Source organism: Neolamprologus multifasciatus, chromosome 12 (assembly GCF_963576455.1).
Source record: "Neolamprologus multifasciatus chromosome 12, fNeoMul1.2, whole genome shotgun sequence".
NCBI classification, from domain to species: Eukaryota; Metazoa; Chordata; class Actinopteri; order Cichliformes; family Cichlidae; genus Neolamprologus; species Neolamprologus multifasciatus.
In genome coordinates, this window is record NC_140450.1 from 14,166,749 (window position 1) to 14,187,705 (window position 20,957).

At 37.6% G+C, this 20,957-nt stretch overlaps 1 protein-coding gene across 4 annotated transcripts; it reads left to right on the plus strand.

The window, feature by feature from the left end:
- Positions 1-2,661: 2,661 nt before the first annotated feature.
- hsd17b3 (hydroxysteroid (17-beta) dehydrogenase 3) lies at positions 2,662-20,742 on the plus strand. Of its 4 annotated transcripts, XM_085181591.1 has the most exons (11): positions 2,668-3,068; positions 13,984-14,030; positions 14,242-14,317; positions 14,429-14,536; positions 15,360-15,427; positions 15,919-15,963; positions 16,662-16,696; positions 16,832-16,913; positions 16,999-17,064; positions 17,201-17,350; positions 17,444-20,742. In XM_085181591.1, exons 1-11 carry the CDS (start codon positions 2,918-2,920, stop codon positions 17,549-17,551), a joined length of 936 nt encoding a protein of 311 aa, XP_085037717.1. In that variant the 5' UTR covers positions 2,668-2,917; the 3' UTR covers positions 17,552-20,742. The 4 variants fall into 4 exon arrangements, with proteins under 4 accessions (XP_085037715.1, XP_085037717.1, XP_085037718.1 ...); XM_085181589.1 differs by having other exon boundaries at positions 2,662-3,068; positions 17,201-20,742; XM_085181592.1 differs by lacking the exon at positions 2,668-3,068 and adding an exon at positions 3,176-4,909 and having other exon boundaries at positions 17,201-20,742.
- Positions 20,743-20,957: the final 215 nt, after the last annotated feature.

Consider the following 20,957-nt stretch of genomic DNA (forward strand, 5'->3'; position numbering starts at 1 on the left):
GATGACGTAGGATCAGTGGCAGGTTGCTTCATCATGAGTAAAGAGAGCCAATCGCTGTTTAGTATACTGACACCAAAAAATCTGGCTGCTGAATTTTTGTATTTTGTTTGTTTGTTTGTTTTTGTAGGAAGTATTTTAAAGTTAAAGTCCTGAACTGGAAACCAGTGAAGTTACTTCAGTACTGGGGTAATATGTTCAAATTTCAATATGCCTGTAAGGACTCTGGTCACTGTATTCTGAACAAGCTGAAGTAATCCTAGTGATGATTTGGCAAACAGATCATTACAGTAGTCTAGCCTGCTTGATATGAATGCATAGATGAATTTTTCAAAGTCAGTCTCAGAAATATATTTTCTAACTTTTCATACACTTGTTAAGTGGTAGAAAGCTGTTCTGGCGACCTTATTTGTATAATTATCCAAACTGAAATCACGTTCCAAAAATAATGCCAAGGTTCCTGACTTGCTCACTGTGTTCAGAGAGAAGAAGATAAACATGGACAAAATTCTGTTTATGACATTTTTGGTGCAATCACAAATATTTCTGTCTTGTCTCTGTTCAGTTCTGAAAAGTTTCTATACATCCATCAGTTAATGTTATCAGTGCAGCTTATTAAACTGTGAACAGTAGTTAGATGATTAAAGAAAATAAAAAGCACAATTGTGTATCATCTGCATAAGAATAGTAGGACATATTATTATTGTTTTTGATAGTGCCAAGCACATACTAAAGGACATTTTACTATCTTGTTTAATATATCTAGTCTATTTAGACTTGCATAGAGACCATGCATTATTCAGATATACAGTTTCATGATTACTTAAATTCCTGATTTCCTTTAATTATCTTTTTCCCCCAGTTCAGTACATTAGTTCTAGTACGTTTCCAGGGTGGGCTTTCTCATTTCAGTTCAGTTTTTGTTTATTTGCTTGTTTGTTTGTTTGTTTGTAAGTCCTAAAAAGTTGATTCTGTTCATCTGGACATGGCGTTTTCAGTGGGAAAAACATTCTGTCACTCATCCAAGTGACGTCTTCAGTCTTAGCAATTTCCCTACCAGGATGATTGAGCATGCATCAAGACGTTTGTTTGTAAGTTTCTTTTTTATATATAATTTGACAATATGGTCAGCTTTCAGGGGTGATGCAAACACAGCACTTTGTGAAGGTAATTGGCTTTGTAATATAAAATTCAATAAATAGATCAGTTTGATTTTAAGTATATATATATATATATATATATATATATATATATATACACACACACACACACACACACACACATATACACACACGTAGACATACATATTTAGTATACACATTCAGTAATATGCATACACTCTTATATTGTACATATATTTATTCATATAATTCTCATATTTAGCCATTTTTATATTTGCTTGTTCTTATGTTATTGTACTTTGCACACCTCTGTTGCTTGTGAAGCTCACACACAAGAATTTCACTCACATGTACTGTACCAGTGTACCTGCACATGTGATGTGACAATAAAAGTGATTTGATTTGATATATATATATAGATATACATACCAAATAAAATCCAAGTCCAGCCAGTCCTGTTGACATCTCTGATCCCTAAATGTGGCTTGTATTCAAGGAATTCTCTAATCTTGCACATGGCATGTGGTCATTCATTGGGGGGAAAGGCATAACCCAGAGTACACAGGATAGTTATCTATTTTGAGTATAGACGAGTTTATCTTCTCACATAATCTCAAACTGCTTGATTTAGATTTTCTTACCACTAGGTGGCAGAGATATTTCAAAGCAGATGTACAGGCACGCAGCCTTTAGGTTATCAGGTCAGAATCTTGACCAATGTATAAATGAAAACTGCTTATTTTAAAAACCTGGAAGTTATACAAGACAAAGTGGACCGTATTTCTGTCAGTCTATCATTGGTGACACCAGAGATAAACAAATCATGCAATCACGCATTTATGTTGGCTCCCAAGAGAGTATTCATTCCTCTCTGTGGTTTACCACACAGTAAGTATTGTGCAGTCACTGAATAATGATCACATCAAATAAATATAGTTTACCACATAAAGCAACCTACTCAGTGCAAGACACCAACTGACTAAATGTGCCCTATTTCAGTATTTCTCAAAATCAGAGTAACTTGATATTTGTGTGGAAAATGCTGGTCAAATAGCTTTTAATGTGTTCTGGGCAATAAGCAGACATATTACAGACATATCACTTAAGTATCTGAGAAAGTACAAGTACTGTGAGAAACTAGTTCGCCTTTTCGCACATAACCCGTTGTCAGGTGACTTGCAGAACATGTTTTTCCACACAGTTATCTAACTGTAAATCATAGAGACACTAATCCCTATCAGTCTTCGTTTGAATTTCGGTGGCATTTTGCCATTAAACTGAAGGCTGTGCATTAGCTCGCATAACCTACAATTATGGTATACATGTCAAGAAAAAAGCTTTCTAGACATTATAACGACAAGAAAGATGATCACTTTTGACAAACAATGGATTTGTTGATACAAATAGAATAGAAGAGAAATATCCTTTATTGTCCCTCGTTGGGAAATTCACGTGTTCCAGCAGCAAAGTGAAAGGCAGACAGAAATGCAGCTGCTCGGAACATGATCAGATTTAATTACACATTTAGCACTCTTCCATACCTACCAGCCTAAGTTTGTGTGTGTGTGTGTGTGTGTGTGTGTGTGTGTGTGTGTGTGTGTGTGTGCATGTGTGTGTGCGTGTGTGTGTGTGTGTGTGTGTGTGACTGTCTGACTGTCTGTGCGTATATTGAGATGTTCTTTAAATGGGAGGGTCCTGTTCCTCGTTCCCTCTTTGTGTCAGTCTTTCCCGCTGAACAAAAACGTTTCTCTCACAGACTCACAGACGCTTGACTCCTGAGCCTTCTGTACCAGAGAAGCATGGATTTCATGGAACTCTTTTTCATTTCTCTTGGTACTGGAGTTGTGGTGTACTATGGAGTGAGGCTACTGCTTTTCAGTAGGATGCTTTTTCCAAAACTGTGGTTTCCACTGCCAAAAACCTTCTTCACCTCAATGGGAGAGTGGGCAGGTGAGCAGCATGTTTATGCATGTCCACATGTATGCGTTTGTGCTGTGCGTGTCTGTGCCATGTGTAATGAATACCATACAATCTTCAGTAGGTCATGCTATGATAAATAAATCCTGGAACTTCAGTAGGTTATGTAGTATCAAGCCAACACAGGTGTCACGTTTTGTGATACAACACTACATTTATGTGTATACTGTATGAAATTAGAACAGAATCTGCAAGTGCCATGAACACTAAGCAGTGAAAGTGATTTAGTTGATCAACTTGTGTGTAAAAGTGCATTTAGTAGGTCACAATAGGGTGAGTCCCCTGCCCAAACTTGTTTTAACATTTCATTGTTACACAAGATTGCGCTTGTGTGCTGATATACCCAAAAGAGGCAAGTCCCAACACTTAAAATACTTCTTTTTTTATATACTTGCAGGGCAGCTGATATATGTACAGAAAACACAATTCAAATTCAATATCAAAATGTATGGAACATCAAGCATAAACTGCATGTTTTTCACATAACATCCATTCTGAGATGAGCAAAATGATCTGCGTCATCATAGTTGACATTGGAAAAAAGCTGCATAACGACAAGTCATACCTGTGTGACTAGTTTAACAGCAAGAATTTGGTACAGTACAGGGAGTCAGAAATATTCCTCTACCTTACCACACTATATCCTACTCTTCCGAAAAATGTAAAGAAAATATAACAACTAAATTTATTTTATACACAATTACATGCAGTGACAGGCTCACTGACAAAATGCACCCTATTCCATTAATTTTCAAACTTGTAATAATTTAGATTGGCATGTAGTTGTGTAAAAAGGGCTGTTAAAGTGCAAATTATGATATGCAAATTATATATGCAAACTGTTTCTAATTAAGAATAGGAAAAACATTTTCAGATTTCAAGAACAGACAAGTAAAGCCAAACCTTCGGGTTGAAAACGGCAAATTACTGTTGAAGGTTTGATTTAAACCAATCATCTTTTTCAGTGTTTTCCCAAAACATTTTACCCTGAAGTGTTTTTGTAGTGAGTGGATATACAGGATTAAGAATAATAAGCAGGAAGCTTTTACATTCGAAGTGGGTACAACAAATCTAACTGAAACACTCCAAATGAAACTACAGAATAGACTCAACTTAAAGGCGGCTGAGGAAATGAGCAAATACTGGCTCTCTTGTCACTCTCCTTGTGACATTCCTCTGCAGGTCCAGAAGCAGTTTCATTCACTCAAAAGGTTTGCTTTGGCATCTTCTGAAGGGGTTATTCTCTCACAGTGCTCAAAGAAGCCTGATAAAAACACTGGGCTGATCTTGCTTTTCTTCCCAAAGCCCACTCTCCTTCCCACTTTCATTCCATTCCGGCACAGAGGAATAACATCTGAACAGCATGTCCTAGGCTGCATAAATGACACCCCTCTCCAATTATTTCTCCCAATAATTGGAAAGCCCCATTTGTATCCCTCTTCAGACCTTTTAAACGTTTTTAGTTTCAAGAAGCCTAAGCGGTGTTGTGCATGTGCATGGATCTATTGATAACAAAGAATAACTTACTCAAATGGTAATGCCCCATTTTTTAGAAGCTCACAAATAATTAGGACAATTGACTATTTCACTATCAGGTGAGGCATTTTCTTTTTTTATTTCATAATAATTAGGCAGATAAGAGATGTGGGCTTTTCAAATATAAGTGCTGTACTTGTATTTGGTAGCTGTCCACCAATAAGATGTCAGTACAAGTGAAGGAGGGAATCACTAGGCTGAACAACCAAAACAAGCTTGCCAGAGAGACACTAAAAATGCAGGAGCTCAGCAGCACCCAAACACAACATCTAATCAAGGTAAGAACACTTTTAAGGTGGTAGGTGAATCATCATCAAGAGGTACAATCAAGAGATGCTTTCATGAATGTAATTACAGAGGGTTTACACCGAGATGCAAATCACTGGTCATACTCAGAAACAGTAAGGCCAAAAACATCTAGCAGAGCCTGCAAACCAGATAGATGAAACTCAACTTAACATGTACCAGAACGATAGCAAGGGAAACTGCTCGTGATTTGAAGCATACCACCTTATCTGACAAAGATGGTAGGGGCATTATTACGACATGTGTGTGTATGGTTCTAATTGTGAGTGAATCACTATTGTTTACTGATAATGTGACTGATAAATGTAGAAGGATGAATTATTTAGTGTGCAGGGCTATATGCTCTGATCAGATTCAGCCATGTGCTGCATAACCTATCAGGCAGTGCAAATAGATAATGACCCAAAGCATGTTGCTAAAGCAACCCAAGAGTTTCTCAAGCCAAAGTGATGGGATACTCTTCAATAGACAAATAATTCATTTGATATTAGTCAAATAGAGCATGTTTTTTAGTTACTGAAAATAAAATCTGAAGGTAGCGAGAAAAGCAAACTGAATGTAGTTGCAGTTAAGGCCTGAGCAAAGCATTAACATCTGGTGATGTCCACAAGATTTCAATATAACTTATGATCTTAGTTTGTCCAGCTTTTTGAGTTTCTAAACACAGGGAACAATGCACAATGACGACTGTAATTCCTAAAAGTTTTGTTAAACCACTTGAATTAAAGATGAAATTCTGCCCTTAAATCACATTTATGTTATTTGATTTGGCCTGTATTTGTATAGCGCTTTACACATCCAGTCACCCACCCATTCACACACACATTCACACATTGGTGATGGCAAGCTATTCAACTCTGACAATAGAGTACAATGAACCCCCTGTCACATATTAAAGTGAAGTAACTGTGGCGAGCTTTGTGAGACCACACAGTTTTTGTATAAAGTGGATAAACATGGCACTTAGAAACACTGTTAACAATGGGGACAAATAGACTTTCTATTCCCTTGTTGCCCTTGTTGAGTGCATAGGCTCAACATTAATTTAATATTGGAAAATGTCTTAAGTTGGCTTACAGTTTTACTATCCTGCTGGCTTTTAAATGACAGTCTTTCTTGCTGCATCACTCTCACACAACAGCACATTTGTCTTTGAAGAGAAGCCTCCACAGGCTGCTGCAGTTCACAGAGCTCATTTGCATAAAGGAGAATGTCACAGTCATGTCTGGTTTCAAATTATTTTGGGCATGTTGATTTTATTCAGTTTGTCACAGAGGAATCCAATTTTTTTTATTATAACCAAATGTTATATAACTACATAATGCTGTGTTTCTTCACTCTCAGAAAAATAATGGTTCTTAAATGGTTCTTTTTAAAGACTCTATGGTTCTTCAAAGAACATTACCAGCTAAGGACCCTTTTAATTTATGAAAATGTTGTTTCATATTTTTCATTAAATATCACAAATAGATTTTAAATATATTGTAGTGGGCTAGGGGAAAGGGCCGCTGGCTAGAGGACAATTTAGAACACGTATATCTGATGTTAACGTGTTCTAAGTTGTATTGTTATAATGGCAATTACAGTTATCAGGTGTTGATTTGCCATTTTTGTGTTAGTGTGTAAAATTACAGCCGCTGTGTATTCTGTGTTTGGTGTGGCCAGCGGAGCACCGTGAGTTAGACTGCTGTGTCCGTTTACCACCTCTCACTGCTGTGGCGTATGACGGAGCGATCCTAATTAAAGGCTGTGCTCTCTGTAGTTTAGTATCACAGCTAATGCAAGAATCCAGTCGTTAATTGATGACGTAACGATTCCTACTTCCGGGCCTAAAGTACTCTGCGTTTAATATGGCTTTTGTGTTGTTAACATGTTTAATATTATGTATTTTCTTTTATTTAATCTCAAAAAGCTCCTAAAACAGTCAGTGATCACTGTTGACCTCTCTCGGCTTTTATTACCGCTAATTATTTATTTAAGCTCAGTTTTTAAAACCTTAGGATGTAACTACAGCCCCGCCCATGCAGCAGTATATGAATGACTAACCCTGGATGTATTATCTGAGTTGTTCCCCTGGCTGGAGTTTGGTCCTTTTACAGCATCCTGCCATGCGATTACATTTGTTCCTGACCACCGAGAACACTCACGTTAACTTTTATCAGTAGAAAAAAAGTTAGCTTGTTTATATTATGCTAACATAGTTGTGTTGCTAGCGGTCACGTAGCACATCATTATAAACCAGCTAGCCCAACTTCAGTAACCCTACAAACGTCACTGCTGTTTAGTTTTCTGTCTTCATTTTTATTGGAAGTGATAACAAAGCTGTACGTTTGAATTTGTTTCCAAAACCCTGCAGTCAGGACATGCTATATTGTATTTAGATAGAAGCTAGCGCGCTAACTTCCTGCTAACTTCTAACTCTGTTAAATGTCATAAATTCCGTTTTCATGGATACCTGGATGTTAAACTCAATTGTTACACCTGGTAGAGCAGAACGCTGATCATTTTATTAAAGATGAAAGACTTTAGACAGTTTTTCAACGCTCAGTAATGCCATAGTGATCATTTGATATATGGACCTGCAGCGGAGTTTAGGCCCAGACACGGCTAGTGACGTCAGACTTAACGACCGGATAGCAAATTGAATACAGAAGTCTTTGTCTCCTACTTGTCTGAGCTTGCCACAATATTTTTTTATTTAAGTTATTTGAAGGAAATGACACAGAAGAGTGATTTTCCTGTGAATGGCTCAGGTTTGAGTAACAGTGGAAATCATGAATCACAGATGCTGCAATCTGCAAAAAGGTGGACTATAATTAAATTGTGAAGGGACAATAAGTTGTTCTTGGGTTAGGCATCTTTAATAATCTATTGAAGTAATGCACTAAAGGACCAGGGGTGAAGCTCTAGTGTAGCTGTCTGTCATTTTTGTTGCAGTACATGTCATTTAGAAGCTTTCTCTTGAAATATTATGGTGTAGACCAGCAAAGGGTAGCTGAGATGTTATTCTTTCCTCATGACTTCCAGCCCTTCCAGTGCTGCAGTGTCAACAGAGGTGTTTAATCCTCTCATTGTGTTATGGGCGTGCAAAAGGACATCCTTTTAGCTGAACATTTCTGCACAGGAAGACCAATAAAAGTCCATCTCCAAGTTGGCTCATTTAGAAGAAACATGCTCATTCTAAATGTGCGACTGTTTTTATGGTCGGAAAAACAAAGTATTTCCCCAAGCGAAAATTGTTTTTATGGATGAAATACTACAAAGAATTTCTCAGAATCAACTGAACCCGTTCAGTTCATGTTGATAGTACAGATATAGACATACATCAACAAATCAAGAAAACAAGTGATCTGCTCTGCTAGTTTGCCCCAAAATATTAAAATTCATGTGGATTAACAAGAATCAGACAACTGTAGTAAGTCAGCTTATGAACATAAATGACAACTTTGCACAAATATTACAAATACTATAACCTCAGTGGAACAATTTCCCTACAGTGCAGCTTACTTGTAGCAACTGTCTGGCAAGTCCTTTGCTATTGCATCAGTAAAAATATCTGGTGTAGATACTCTGCCAAATCAAGCATGGGGACCTACTTGCTATGGCGACCCCTTGTGAATGAGCTGAAAAAAACCTTCCCTAATCCATCCATCCGAGATGGCTTTCTTTGTTTTTCTTTTAATTTTAAGAAGCATCAGTGCAGTATAGTTTTGCGGAGGTCCTGCATAAAAATATGCTGAAATTATGTATTGCATCTTGTAATGTCTTGATGCATCCAGGTAAGGAAATCCCAAAAGGTTGATTCTGTTCCTGGATGTAGCGTTTTCAGTATGATTTCTTCAGTATCAGCTGACTGCAAAATTTTCCACCCTTATATGACCCAGCGCCCCCCCCCCCTTTTTTTTTTTCGGTATTAAGTTCATTTGTTACTCTAAGGAGTTAGTCTATGGGTCCTTAGTTGTTCAGTTTGGATTTCCCCTCGTGTCTTTACCCCCTTTGTCTCCCTCTGTGTACTGGAGTTCTGGTGCCTTGTTTTCCCCTCCTCGTGTTCTATTCCATGTTTCCCTAGGCCGTCATGTCTGTGCTCTCCCTCGTGCTCCTCAGTGTTCTCTCTTCCCCCCAGTCTGCGTCTCTGTGTATTTTCTGTTTTATTGTGAAGGTCCGTGTCTTATGTCAGTGTGTTCAGCTCACGTTTCCCCTGTCTCATCAGGTCAGTTAGGTTCAGCCCTCCTGTTTGCCATTCTGCGTTTTCCTCTGTGTGTATTTTTTTTTTTTCCTGTGTGTTATGGTTTCATATTTGTTCGTTAGATTGTCCCAGTTTAGGTTTGTTCTTAGTTTCCGTCCATCCCATCTCTGTTCTGTCTGTATTATCACCTCATGTAAATAAAGCCCATTACAATTTGCATCTTAATGATCAAGAAACTGATCTCACAGCCCATTTTTTTGCCAGTAGTGCTAGCTTAAGCCATTACGCAAATGTGCTGTTTATAAGGTTGGAAAAACTTGCAGGCAGTTGAGACTGAAGAAATCACACTGAAAATACTACGTCCAGATGAAGAGAATCAGCTTTTTGGGTACATCATGTTTCTTCTTTAATAATCATAATACAGGACAATCTGTATTTCACATAGTTTATGTTTTCATAGGGGTTATTCAAATGGTTCCTGTCCATTGGCAAGTATTTTAAATAAATGCTCTCCTTTCACCTCCATTGTATTTTGGTGGAGGGAAAAAAACAAAAAACAAAAAAACAACATACATAGTGTATTTCAGATTTGTTACAATTGAATTAAAAATCTTTAAGTAATCAAGGAATATTAAAACACCAGATTTGAGGTTAGTCTAGATAAAGTTTGTGTAAACTTAAATAACAGTAACTCAGTTTCTGCAGACAAAATAAAAGGACATTGACTAAGGCAGCCTATTTTTGCCACTCTACCAAGTGAACAATATAACACTATTTTTATTCTTTTGGGGGTGTTATAGCATTATAAAACCTTGTTACTATGTGAAAAGTTAATTGTTCTAATTTGCAGCTATAGTAAGAAAGAGAGAGCATGTTTCTAATGTAGTGGCTTTTCTTCAATGACTCACCAGTAAATCCAGAATCGAATTTATATTTGTATGTACTCCTCACATACAAGGTCTTGAATAATCAGGCCCCATCTTATCTTAATGACCTTATAGTACCATGTCACCTCCATTACAGCATTTCGCTCTAGGACTGCGGGCTTGCTTGTGGTTCCTAGAGTATTCAAAAGTAGAATAGGAGGCAGAGCCTTTAGCTTTCAAGTCTGTCTTCTGTGGAACCAGCTTCGAGTTTGAATTTAGGGGACAGACAGTCTCTGTACTTTTAAGATTAGGCTTAAGACGTTCCTTTTTTGATAAAGCATATAGTTAGGACTGGATCAGGTGACTCTGAATCCTCTGTTAGTTATGCTGCAATAGATCTAGGCTGCTGGGGGATTCCCATGATGCATTGTTTCTTCTTCAGTCACATTTTTAAATTCACTATGTGTTTATACACCCCTCTGTATTAATTATTAGTTATTATTATTCTCTGACTCTCTTCAACAGCATGTCTTTGTCCTGTCTTTGGCTGCCCCTCCCTGAGCCTGGTTCTGTTGGAGGTTTCTTAATGTTAAAAGGGAGTTTTTCCTTCCCACTGTTGCCAAAATGCCTGCTCGTAAGGGGTCATTTCGTATGATTATTGGGGTTTTCTCTGTTTTCTTTACAATATAAAGTGCCTTTATATTGTTGAGATTTGGCGCTATATAAATAATATTGCCTCCTGGGTGAGGTGTTCCGGGCATGTCCCATCGGGGGCAGGCCCTGGAGCAGACACAGGACACGCTGGAGAGATTACAGTGGCTTGCAAAAGTATTTGGCCCCCTTGAACTTTTCCACATGTTGTCACATTACAGCCACAAACATGAATCAATTTTATTGGAATTCCACGTGAAAGACCACTACAAAGTGGTGTACACGTGAGAAGTGGAACGAAAATCATACATGATTCCAAACATTTTTTACAAATAAATAACTGCAAAGTGAGGTGTGCGTAATTATTCAGCCCCCTTTGGTCTGAGTGCAGTCAGTTGCCCATAGACATTGCCTGATGAGTGCTAATGACTAAATAGAGTGCAGCTGTGTGTAATATAATGTCAGTACAGCTGCTCTGTGACAGCCTCAGAGGTTATCTAAGATAATGTTGGGAGCAACAACACCATGAAGTCCAAAGAACACACCAGACAGGTCAGGGATAAAGTTATTGAGAAATTTAAAGGAGGCTTAGGCTACAAAAGGGTTTCCCAAGCCTTAAACATCCCACAGAGCACTGTTCAAGCGATCATTCAGAAATGGAAGGAGTATGGCACAACTGTAAACCTACCAAGACACGGCCGTCCACCTAAACTCACAGGCCGAACAAGGAGAGCACTGATCAGAAATGCAGCCAAGAGGCCCATGGTGACTCTGGACGAGCTGCAGAGATCTACAGCTCAGGTGGGGGAATCTGTCTGTCAAATATGGTGGTGGCAGCATCGTGCTCTGGGGGTGCTTCTCTTCAGCAGGGACAGGGAAGCTGGTCAGAGTTGATGGGAAGATGGATGGAGCCAAATACAGGGCAATCTTGGAAGAAAACCTCTTGGAGTCTGCAAAAGACTTGAGACTGGAGCGGAGGTTCATCTTCCAGCAGGACAATGACCCTAAACATAAAGCCAGGGCAACAATGAAATGGTTTAAAACAAAACATATTCATGTGCTACAATGGCCCAGTCAAAGTCCAGATCTAAATCCAATCGAGAATCTGTGGCAAGATCTGAAAACTGCTGTTCACAAACGCTGTCCATCTAATCTGACTGAGCTGGGGCTGTTTTGCAAAGAAGAATGGGCAAGAATTTCAGTCTCTAGATGTGCAAAGCTGGTAGAGACATACCCTAAAAGACTGGCAGCTGTAATTGCAGCAAAAGGTGGTTCTACAAAGTATTCAGGAGGCTGAATAATTACGCACACCCCACTTTGCAGTTATTTATTTGTAAAAAATGTTTGGAATCATGTATGATTTTCGTTCCACTTCTCACGTGTACACCACTTTGTATTGGTCTTTCACGTGGAATTCCAATAAGATTGATTCATGTTTGTGGCTGTAATGTGACAAAATGTGGAAAAGTTCAAGGGGGCCGAATACTTTTGCAAGCCACTGTATATCTCTCGGGCTGGCATGGGAACGCCTTGGTGTTTTCCGGATAAGCTGGAGGAGGTAGCCAGGGAGAGCGATTGCTGGGCTTCTCTGGTTAGGCTGCTGCCCGCAACCCAGCCCCGGATAAACAGAAGATGGATGGATGGATAGATGAATAGTATAATTTTTATGATCAAGCAGAAAACGGTGGGCTTAAAAAAATAACAATAAATAAAAGAAACTGAATACCTGTTAGGACCATTTGCCTGAGCATTTATAGTTTTCTTTCCAGATAATCACTAAATGGATTTTGTGCTTGTGTGTGCTTAGTTGATGTTCTTTTATAAAGCGGATGTGTTTACTAATGTTAGAGTAATAATCCTTATTTATCTTCTCATGGGGCATAGTGCAGATGATCACAGTTTTAGTGCCTCTCCCTTTAAGACCACACTCTTTTCGAGTTTTTTGTTTGTTTTGTACTGATTGCTCCATGCAAACATTGAGAATCACACACAACTCACTTTGAACTTACCATAAGTGGGCTGGTACAAAGAAACTCCCATTTCTGTCAGTCTAAGGAAGTTTAACAACAGAAATTTGTATTATAGATGATAGTAAAAAAAAAAAAAAGACAGGAGTTTTTCTGTCATCTAATTGTGTATTTAATACTTAATTATTTGGTGCAGGATAAATAGACATGGGGGACGTCTTTATCAACAGGAAACATTATAAAACTTATTTGAAAAAACTAAAATTTCCAATGCTATCCAGTGGGCCAGATTGCAGTTTTTGCTGGGCCAATTCTGGTCCCCAAGCCTTGTGTTTGACACTCCTGGCTTAGAGCATTTAGAGCAGTCTGAAACTTGAGCTTTTGGTTCACTGCGGTAACTTTTACTTATGTTGACTATATTATTTAAAACTTTGATCATGTTTAACATGAGCACCATATATTAAAATCAAAACGTCCACTTCTCATCACATAACCTCACCACACATGCTCAGTTTGGTTATTTTCACTGTTTCATTGTCTTGAATGTAGTTCTTAAGTTTATATAATTAGTTGTATTTATATATATATATATATATATATATATATATATATATATAGTTGAGTGTGTATATCTACATGGGAAAGCCCTATTTGAACATACTGCTGCCTGTTTGTGTATACTGTGGTTTTCACTAAAGAAGAAATATAAATGACAAAACTTGTGGCGGTTTGCATTTCATAAAACCGAGGCTCAATGTGAGGTTTCTTTGCCATTTGATACTTTCCTAATTAAGTAGTAAAAGAGCAGAAATAAACTGTGAATTCAATTTATTTGTTCAGCTGAACAAATTAAAACGGAGGCTTAATTTCAGTTTCTGTTTCAGTAGTTAATAGGCAGTGTCACATTACTCATTTCCCCCCCTGCGCTAACAACACATCAAACCATGGGATCTTTTTAATGTTTTAATGGCTTTACACAATTTTCTCAGTGCTGTAAAACCTAATTAGATATGAATGCTCATTTAGGCCTGAAAACGGTGATGAAAACAGCCTGTGATCTTTGTAATAAGGGTCAGGAGGAAATGGGAGAGCAGTGATTACTCAGAAACAAGCAGTTCCCATCAGTTCTTTATCACACCAGGGGAACATGCTGTTTTAGCACAGTTTGTACGAACAGAATGGAGTGAGGATTAAACTAATGTAAACAAATAATAAAACAATTTTGGGATTTGGCTGAAAGCAGAGGAAGATGGGTAAGGCAGTGCATTACTGTACTGTTCTGTGCAGTACAGTGCCTCTAGTGGTCAGAATGGAAACTGCAGGAGATTTGATGAGGGATTTGTTTGTAATTTCCAGTCTCTCCATCCTCCTTTCAGTAGTGACTGGTTCTTCAGAAGGAATAGGGAGAGCATATGCATTTGCAGTAAGTGACTCTGCTTGTGTTCTCATAAAACAAAACTAATACACATACTGTACATAATATCTTTTTATATTTTAGCAAATACTTATATGTATAATAATTTGAAATGAGCACACCATAGTTAAACTACTGTTCCTTTGAGGCACACTTGCTACTTTTTGCTGTGTAACTGTGTTTTCATATGTACTTTTCCACTGTCGCTATTGCATCTCAGCTAGCTCAGCGGGGAATGAACATTGTAGTCATGAGCAGAACCAAAGCAAAACTGGATCAAGTGGCTAAAGAGATAGGTATCTATGTGCATGTTTTATTTTCTTTGCTTCCTAAAATGTATGATATCTGCTAATATGCTGTTGATCCAGGCAAGCAGCGCACAATATTTGTCTTTTCATTGTTCACAGGAGAAGCCACGGGGCAGAGGGTGAAAGTGATAGTAACAGATTTTACCAAAGAAAATATCTTTAGTGAAATTGAAGAGCAACTGAAGGACCTCAACATAGGAGTTTTAGGTGAGCTTTTATTTGTGCCTCCATGGAAAATCCAGTTCCAAAAAAGATGGCATGCTGCGTAAATAGAAACACAATCCAATGATTTGCAAATCTCATGAGCCCATATTTTATTTACAACAAAACATCTTCATTTTTAAAACACCATTTTAAGAAAAACATTAGCTTTTAAGCACTAAGCTGGGACAGACCCGTGTAGCAGCCCCTCTTCTTTTAAGAACAATTTGTAAATCTGCTGGATTTACAGATTGTGGAATTTTGGGAGATGAATGTTGTTCCATGTTTTGTCCAATATAGGATTCTAGCTGCTCAACAGCCCTGTGTCTCCTTTGTCATATTTTTGGTGAAAGTTATGGAAGATCGGCAGGCCTGTTCAGCACCCAGACAATGCAGTTGTAGTTGATGCAGAATCGAGTTGATCAATATTTTGCTGGAACATGCAAAGATTTCCCCCAAAAAAGACAACCAACCTGTTACCGATCAATCTAATTAGCCGCAAAACATTCCTCCAGCTGTTTCATTTTAGTATCATTTACTTTTACAGCCTTTTGCTGCCACCATTCCAACATTTTTGAGACATGTCATTCACAGTGAGCTAATATTATTCATGAAATGGTCATTTTAAACATTCGACATATTTTTTTCTATGTTCAACTGTAAATGAAACACAAATTTATAAAATTTGCAAATCAACACAGGCACTTTGTGGAATTGGGTTTGTAAAGTTTGAAAGTGAAGTGTGTCTAGAGACAAAAAAAATGGGGAAAAAACCCTAATTATTTAAGAAAATAATATCAGTTATTTTCCCCGCTTTTTTCTACCCCAGTCAACAATGTAGGAATGCTGCCTTCCTTCATTCCCTGCAGATTCCTTGAGTATGATGAGCTGGACAAGGTCAGTAGTACCTCAGCAGCTTATACTTAAAGGTGTTTAGTTTTTTGTGTATATGTACAAGCACATTATGTTTATATTTGTTGTTCCTTATTAAAAGCCATTGATGATTAGGCTCTAAAAAAATCATCCTCTGTATGACTCTCTTTATGGCTTTGGCAGATATAATAGCATCACCTGCATATGTGTGCAAATGTATAATAAACAGATCCAGGACCTTGTGCACGACTTCACAGATGTACAATAAATAAAAACAAAACAAAAAAATACCACTACAACATTATGACTAACTATAGGTTGTTTGGATTGACCCCATTTGCATAATTATTACTTTTATTGGTAGTAAGCTTCCCAGCAGATAGCATCCTGATGTTGAATCCCAGAGGGTTCAGTTTATATTAACATGTTTTTAGAAGAGCATTTTAGCTCCAAATACATTTCTTTAGATATAAATAAAGAGATTATCTGAGACCCATGTTCATCTATGTTTTCAGACAATTACCAAAGTGATAAACTGCAATGTGAAGACGATGGCCAAGGTAAGATCATAGTTTTATTGTTACTACAAAACAATGAATTTAAGTTCATATTGATTGTTTATTGATGAAGACAGTATATAATCATCAGTATAATCTGAGAGGGTTTGCCAGTAAAGGAAGCGCACGTAAAGGATTTTGTAGAGCAGGGTTGTCAAAGTCGTTTTACCCTGAGTGCCACATACAGCCCACTATGATCTTAAGTGGGCCAGATCAATGAACTTCCCCTTTCTGTCATTGTAAAGAAGTTTAAAACAGATTCCTGAGATATGGAAGTATGATTTCAGCAGTATGTCTCAGTTTTCTACATAAAAACGACATAAAGTAATAAATTAAATTACAGACAACGTTTTGGTCCTGTAATTATAAAGCACAAAGTTTTTGTTAATTTGCAAAAAATGTTATTTTTTTATTATCTTTTTTATTTTACATTTTTTATAGTTAATAGTGAACAAATGGTGACTTTTCTGTTATTTACATACTTTTGTATAGAGTTAAAACTCCACATTTTATGCCATCCTTTACATTTTCTAAAGCTGTCCAGTGGTCGGATTGGAGTCTTTGCCGGCCCAGTTCTGGTCCCCGGGCATTTTGTTTGACACCCCTGTTTTTTAAGGATTATTTCTATTGTTCTAAAACAAGTTAATGCTTTTCATTGCTTCATATGACTCAAGTCTGAACTTATTTTCTTTTGTTTCCAGATGTGCAAAATTATTCTCCCAGGCATGGCGAACAGGTTTCCTACACATGTTTTCTTCATTAGATGTAATGTGTAAAGTGATGGATCATAACATGCTAATTAATACTGAGGTTGTGCTCATAAGTGTTGTTTAATTATTTATATCTGTTTGTATGTTTATTGTATTTATAGAGAGAAAGGGATGATATTGAATGTTTCTTCTGGAATTGCTTCTATCCCATTTCCTCTGTACACCCTGTATGCTGCATCAAAGGCAAGTTTCACATCAGCGGCACACTTTTAAGTCTCTCTGCCCAGGCGACGTATGATCCTTCACATTTTAATTTGCATTCTTATAGGTGTTTGTGGAAAGATTTTCTCAAGGTCTACAAGCTGAATACAAAGATAAGGGGATCATTATCCAGGTATTTTGATCCTCACTCAGACATCATCTCAAGTTTTATGAAATGAAAGCAATTATTTTCTTTAAATTATAACTTTAAAGTCTTTTATTTCTTGTCCTCTTGTCCTAAATATTTCCCTGTCATGCACTGTTTTCAGTCAGTGGCTCCATTTGGGGTATCCACTCGAATGGCTGGGTTCCAAAAAACGAACATGATAACTTTTTCACCAGAAGACTTTGTAAAATATTCACTGCAGTACGTCAGCGCTGGAGACAAAACAAATGGAAGCATCTGTCATACAGTTCTGGTAAGACTTAGAGTCACAAACATAATGCCAAAAACTGCCACTAAGAGACTGACCTGCAGTATTGTTTGTATGTGTGTGTGCATGTGTGTACAGGGCTGGTTGCTGCAGACTATTCCACTTAAGATTCTCTATGCAGAACCTATGATGCAAGGCTCACAAGACTACATCAAGCGAAAACTAATGCAGGCTGGAAAGGTCTAAATCAAAATCAACGCCAGAAATAAACATGAAGAAGTTTGTATGAAATATTTCTAGCCATAAAGAAATGTATTGTGTATTTTTATGCAGCATTATCATGTAACTAATGGATGTAATTTGTGAAAGTATCATTATTTACTGTGTTTATTGTGTGCATATTGTGTATATTGTATGCGGTGACAGCATTTTAGTAATTTTGCCTCTGTACAACACCGCAGTGGGTTTTAAATCAGTGAGTGAAGATGTGATTGAAGTGTAGACTTTTGGCTTTAATTCAAGGGGTTTAACAAACTGTTTAGGAATTAATAATAATAATAATGGATTGCAGTTATATAGCGCTTTTCCTCAAAGCACTTTACAATTCCACTATTCATTCACTCTCACATTCACACACTGGTAGAGGCAAGCTACAATTGCAGCCACAGCTGCCCTGGGGCAGACTGACAGAAGCGATGCTGCCATATCGCACCATCGGCCCCTCTGGCTAAATCCAGTAGGCGGTAGGTGAAGTGTCTTGCCCAAGGACACAACGACCGAGACTGTCCGATTACAAGACGAACTCCCAACTCTTGAGCCATGATCGCCCTATCATCTAAACAAATTAAAAAGCAATTTAAAAGCATGCTCTGTTGGCTTAAGATCAGGTACTGATTTGTTTATTTAAGAATATCCAATTTCTCTGGCTTAAGAAACTCTGCATTAGCAGTATGCTTTGGGTCCTTTTACACCGTGAAACACTGTGCAGTCTGTTTTTTGCAGCACTTGGTCGAATCTGAGAACTGTTACATCATCAATACACAGTTGTAAGTCAGTTCAAAAGACAGTCCAACATGCCCAGGCTGTAACATTGCCTCCATGTGTGACAGGCATGCTGGTGTGCTTCAGATCATAAGTTCTTCTCCCCATGCTTTTCTTTTTCCATCAATGGGTTAATCTTGGTTTCATCTGTCCGAAGACTGATTTATTCTTTTTTTTGTGTGGAGCTATGCAGGTTCATTTAGATGCTTTCTGGGAAAGTCTAATCAGGTTTTCTTGTTCTTGACTGTAAACAGCGATTTGCATCTTGCTATAAAAGGCATCTCTTGATTGTAGACTTAGACGCCTACCACCTACCACCTTGAGAGTGTTCTCAACCTGGGTTGATGTTGAAAAGGTTTCTTTCTTCCTTTTTTTGTTTAACCATCAAAATGAATCTGCCATCGCCTACTTTTGTAATCTTTGTGTGGTCTTTCAGGCATTTTGGTGTTCCTGAGCTGGTCAGTGTTTGGTCACTCCTGAAGTTTTTGCTATCTCTCGGATGATTTTGTTTGTTTGTTTTTTCAGTCTATGGCCTCCCTTACTTGTACTGACATCTTTGAAATTCCAGTGAAGTTACTAAATCCACATTCAACACTCAGAATCAGCTTCAGAATAACACTGGAACAGGCCTCGCCTGCCCAATTAATTTTTACAGTTGACTGACAAAACTGGTTGTGTACTAAAAAAAAAAAAGTTATAACATCTACACAGTTAATGCATTGCCTTTGTCAAACAGCCCCTGAATTAAAGGTGAAAGTCTGCACTTCCATCACATCTTAATTTTAATTATTTGATTTAAAATCCACTGTCATGGTGTATAGAGGCAAAATTGTCTCACTGTCCAAATACTTATGGAACTAACTGTATTAATATGAATGCAGTAGTACTGTCTGAACTGTTTCCATGTAAAACACACATGTCTATAAATTACATTCTTAATTTAATCTCCACGTCTTCATCTTATAGTGACTGATGCATGTTGTTTGTTCTCTCAAATAAATGAAATATCACCATTGTAACTGAACAAATGATGCTTTTCAAGTTTACTCCACACAGTTAATAATTCTGATGCAATTCAAGGTTAAAATTTACATAACTTTCTCATACGTGACGAAGCACTGATAGCAGTGACAAATGTGTGCGTGTGCATGTGTGTGTGTGTCTACATATCTTGTAGAGATATGAGTAATAATGATAATAATGATACCTTATCTGCTAAACGGAAGGACCTGTCTTGTTCCATTAATTCACTCCTACACATCCGTACGCACGCACGCACACACACACACACACACACACGCACACTTTTAACTGTCATTAGCATCCTCTATTCTCCTCTGAGATCAAGAAAACATTTGCTCGCGTGATGGGAAGACACGATCATCTCAGGATCAGACTCTTTTCTAATCCACAGCAGGAGTTCGGGACAGAGCTTCTACCTGCATCCTCAGAAATTAGTTTGACAGTGTGCTGCAGACAGCACGATATGCAGTGTTTAAAGAATACAAAACCTTCCCTCATCTGTGTATGTATATATGCTGACACGCACAGCTGTTTTAATTAGCATGTGCTTCAATGATGTCTGACCTAAAAGGGTCACTAATCACACGGGGACAGGGGTGTTTAGACAACCGTGATGAATGATCCTCCCCATGAGAGATAGTGTCGGGAATAAGAAAAAAGAAGGAGTGAGAAGGGGGAGGAAGGTCAGAGTGACCCTGAGCTTAGATAGTCTATTCCTAGTCTGAATGTTTAAAAAAAAGAAAGGAAAAGAATGACCTGTTCACAAATCAAAACTGTGTTCACTTCTCTTGGTATCGATCAATGACTGTAGGAAACATATGCACTGATTGGTATGGATATTCATTTTAAGAGAAAATCTCAGAATGTACTTTCACATTGATAAAAAAAATCTGTGAGCTGTTTATCTGTAATTGATACATATGACTTTGGTTTTGTAATATATTAAGACAGAAAATCCTCAATTTTCACTGTGTACATTCACAGCAACTACAAGTAGTGTAGGAGCCAAACTGACGTCCACGAAGTCTTTTAAAATTGTCAAATTATCAAAAGTGTATTGCTGCCTGATTGATCATCGCTAATAATGGCCGATGGTAAATCAAGTGTGTGGACACTTTTAACGTATTCCTACCTGAGCTGTTTGTTTTTGTTGCACATCATTGTTCATGGTAAAGCTTCAATCTAACCTGGCCTGGAATGCAGATGTAAATTAGCAGCGTTGTTTAAATTCTTTTAATGTTTTTTTCTTTGGTTTATGTATATTCGTTTACATGTATGAAAAGAAAGAAAAAAGAAAGAAGGAGTATTTATCATACCAACACAAACAGGGAGACAAAAGAGTAACTAGTAAATCATACTTCATGAAAAATAAAGATGTGTTTTAACTGAGTGATTTTATGTCTTCTCAGAGTTCTCTAAGGTCAACTGAATTTTATTTATGTAGTGTTTATCATAAATACTACGAGCTGTAATAAATCATTGGAGTGATTTATTATTAATCATTCACCAGGCCCCGTTAGACCCTGAACTTTAAGTTCAGGGTCTGTTAAGGATACGGATGGGTGGATGTTGTGATCGTGTAAAGATT

Coding starts and splice junctions, on each gene's coding strand:
- hsd17b3 (XM_085181589.1), top strand. CDS start 2,918: ATGGATTTCATGGAACTCTTTTTCATTTCTCTTGGTACTGGAGTTGTG. Junction 14,031..14,241: donor GGAGAGCATATGCATTTGCA/GTAAGTGACTCT, acceptor ATTGCATCTCAG/CTAGCTCAGCGGGGAATGAA. Junction 15,428..15,918: donor AGTATGATGAGCTGGACAAG/GTCAGTAGTACC, acceptor CTATGTTTTCAG/ACAATTACCAAAGTGATAAA.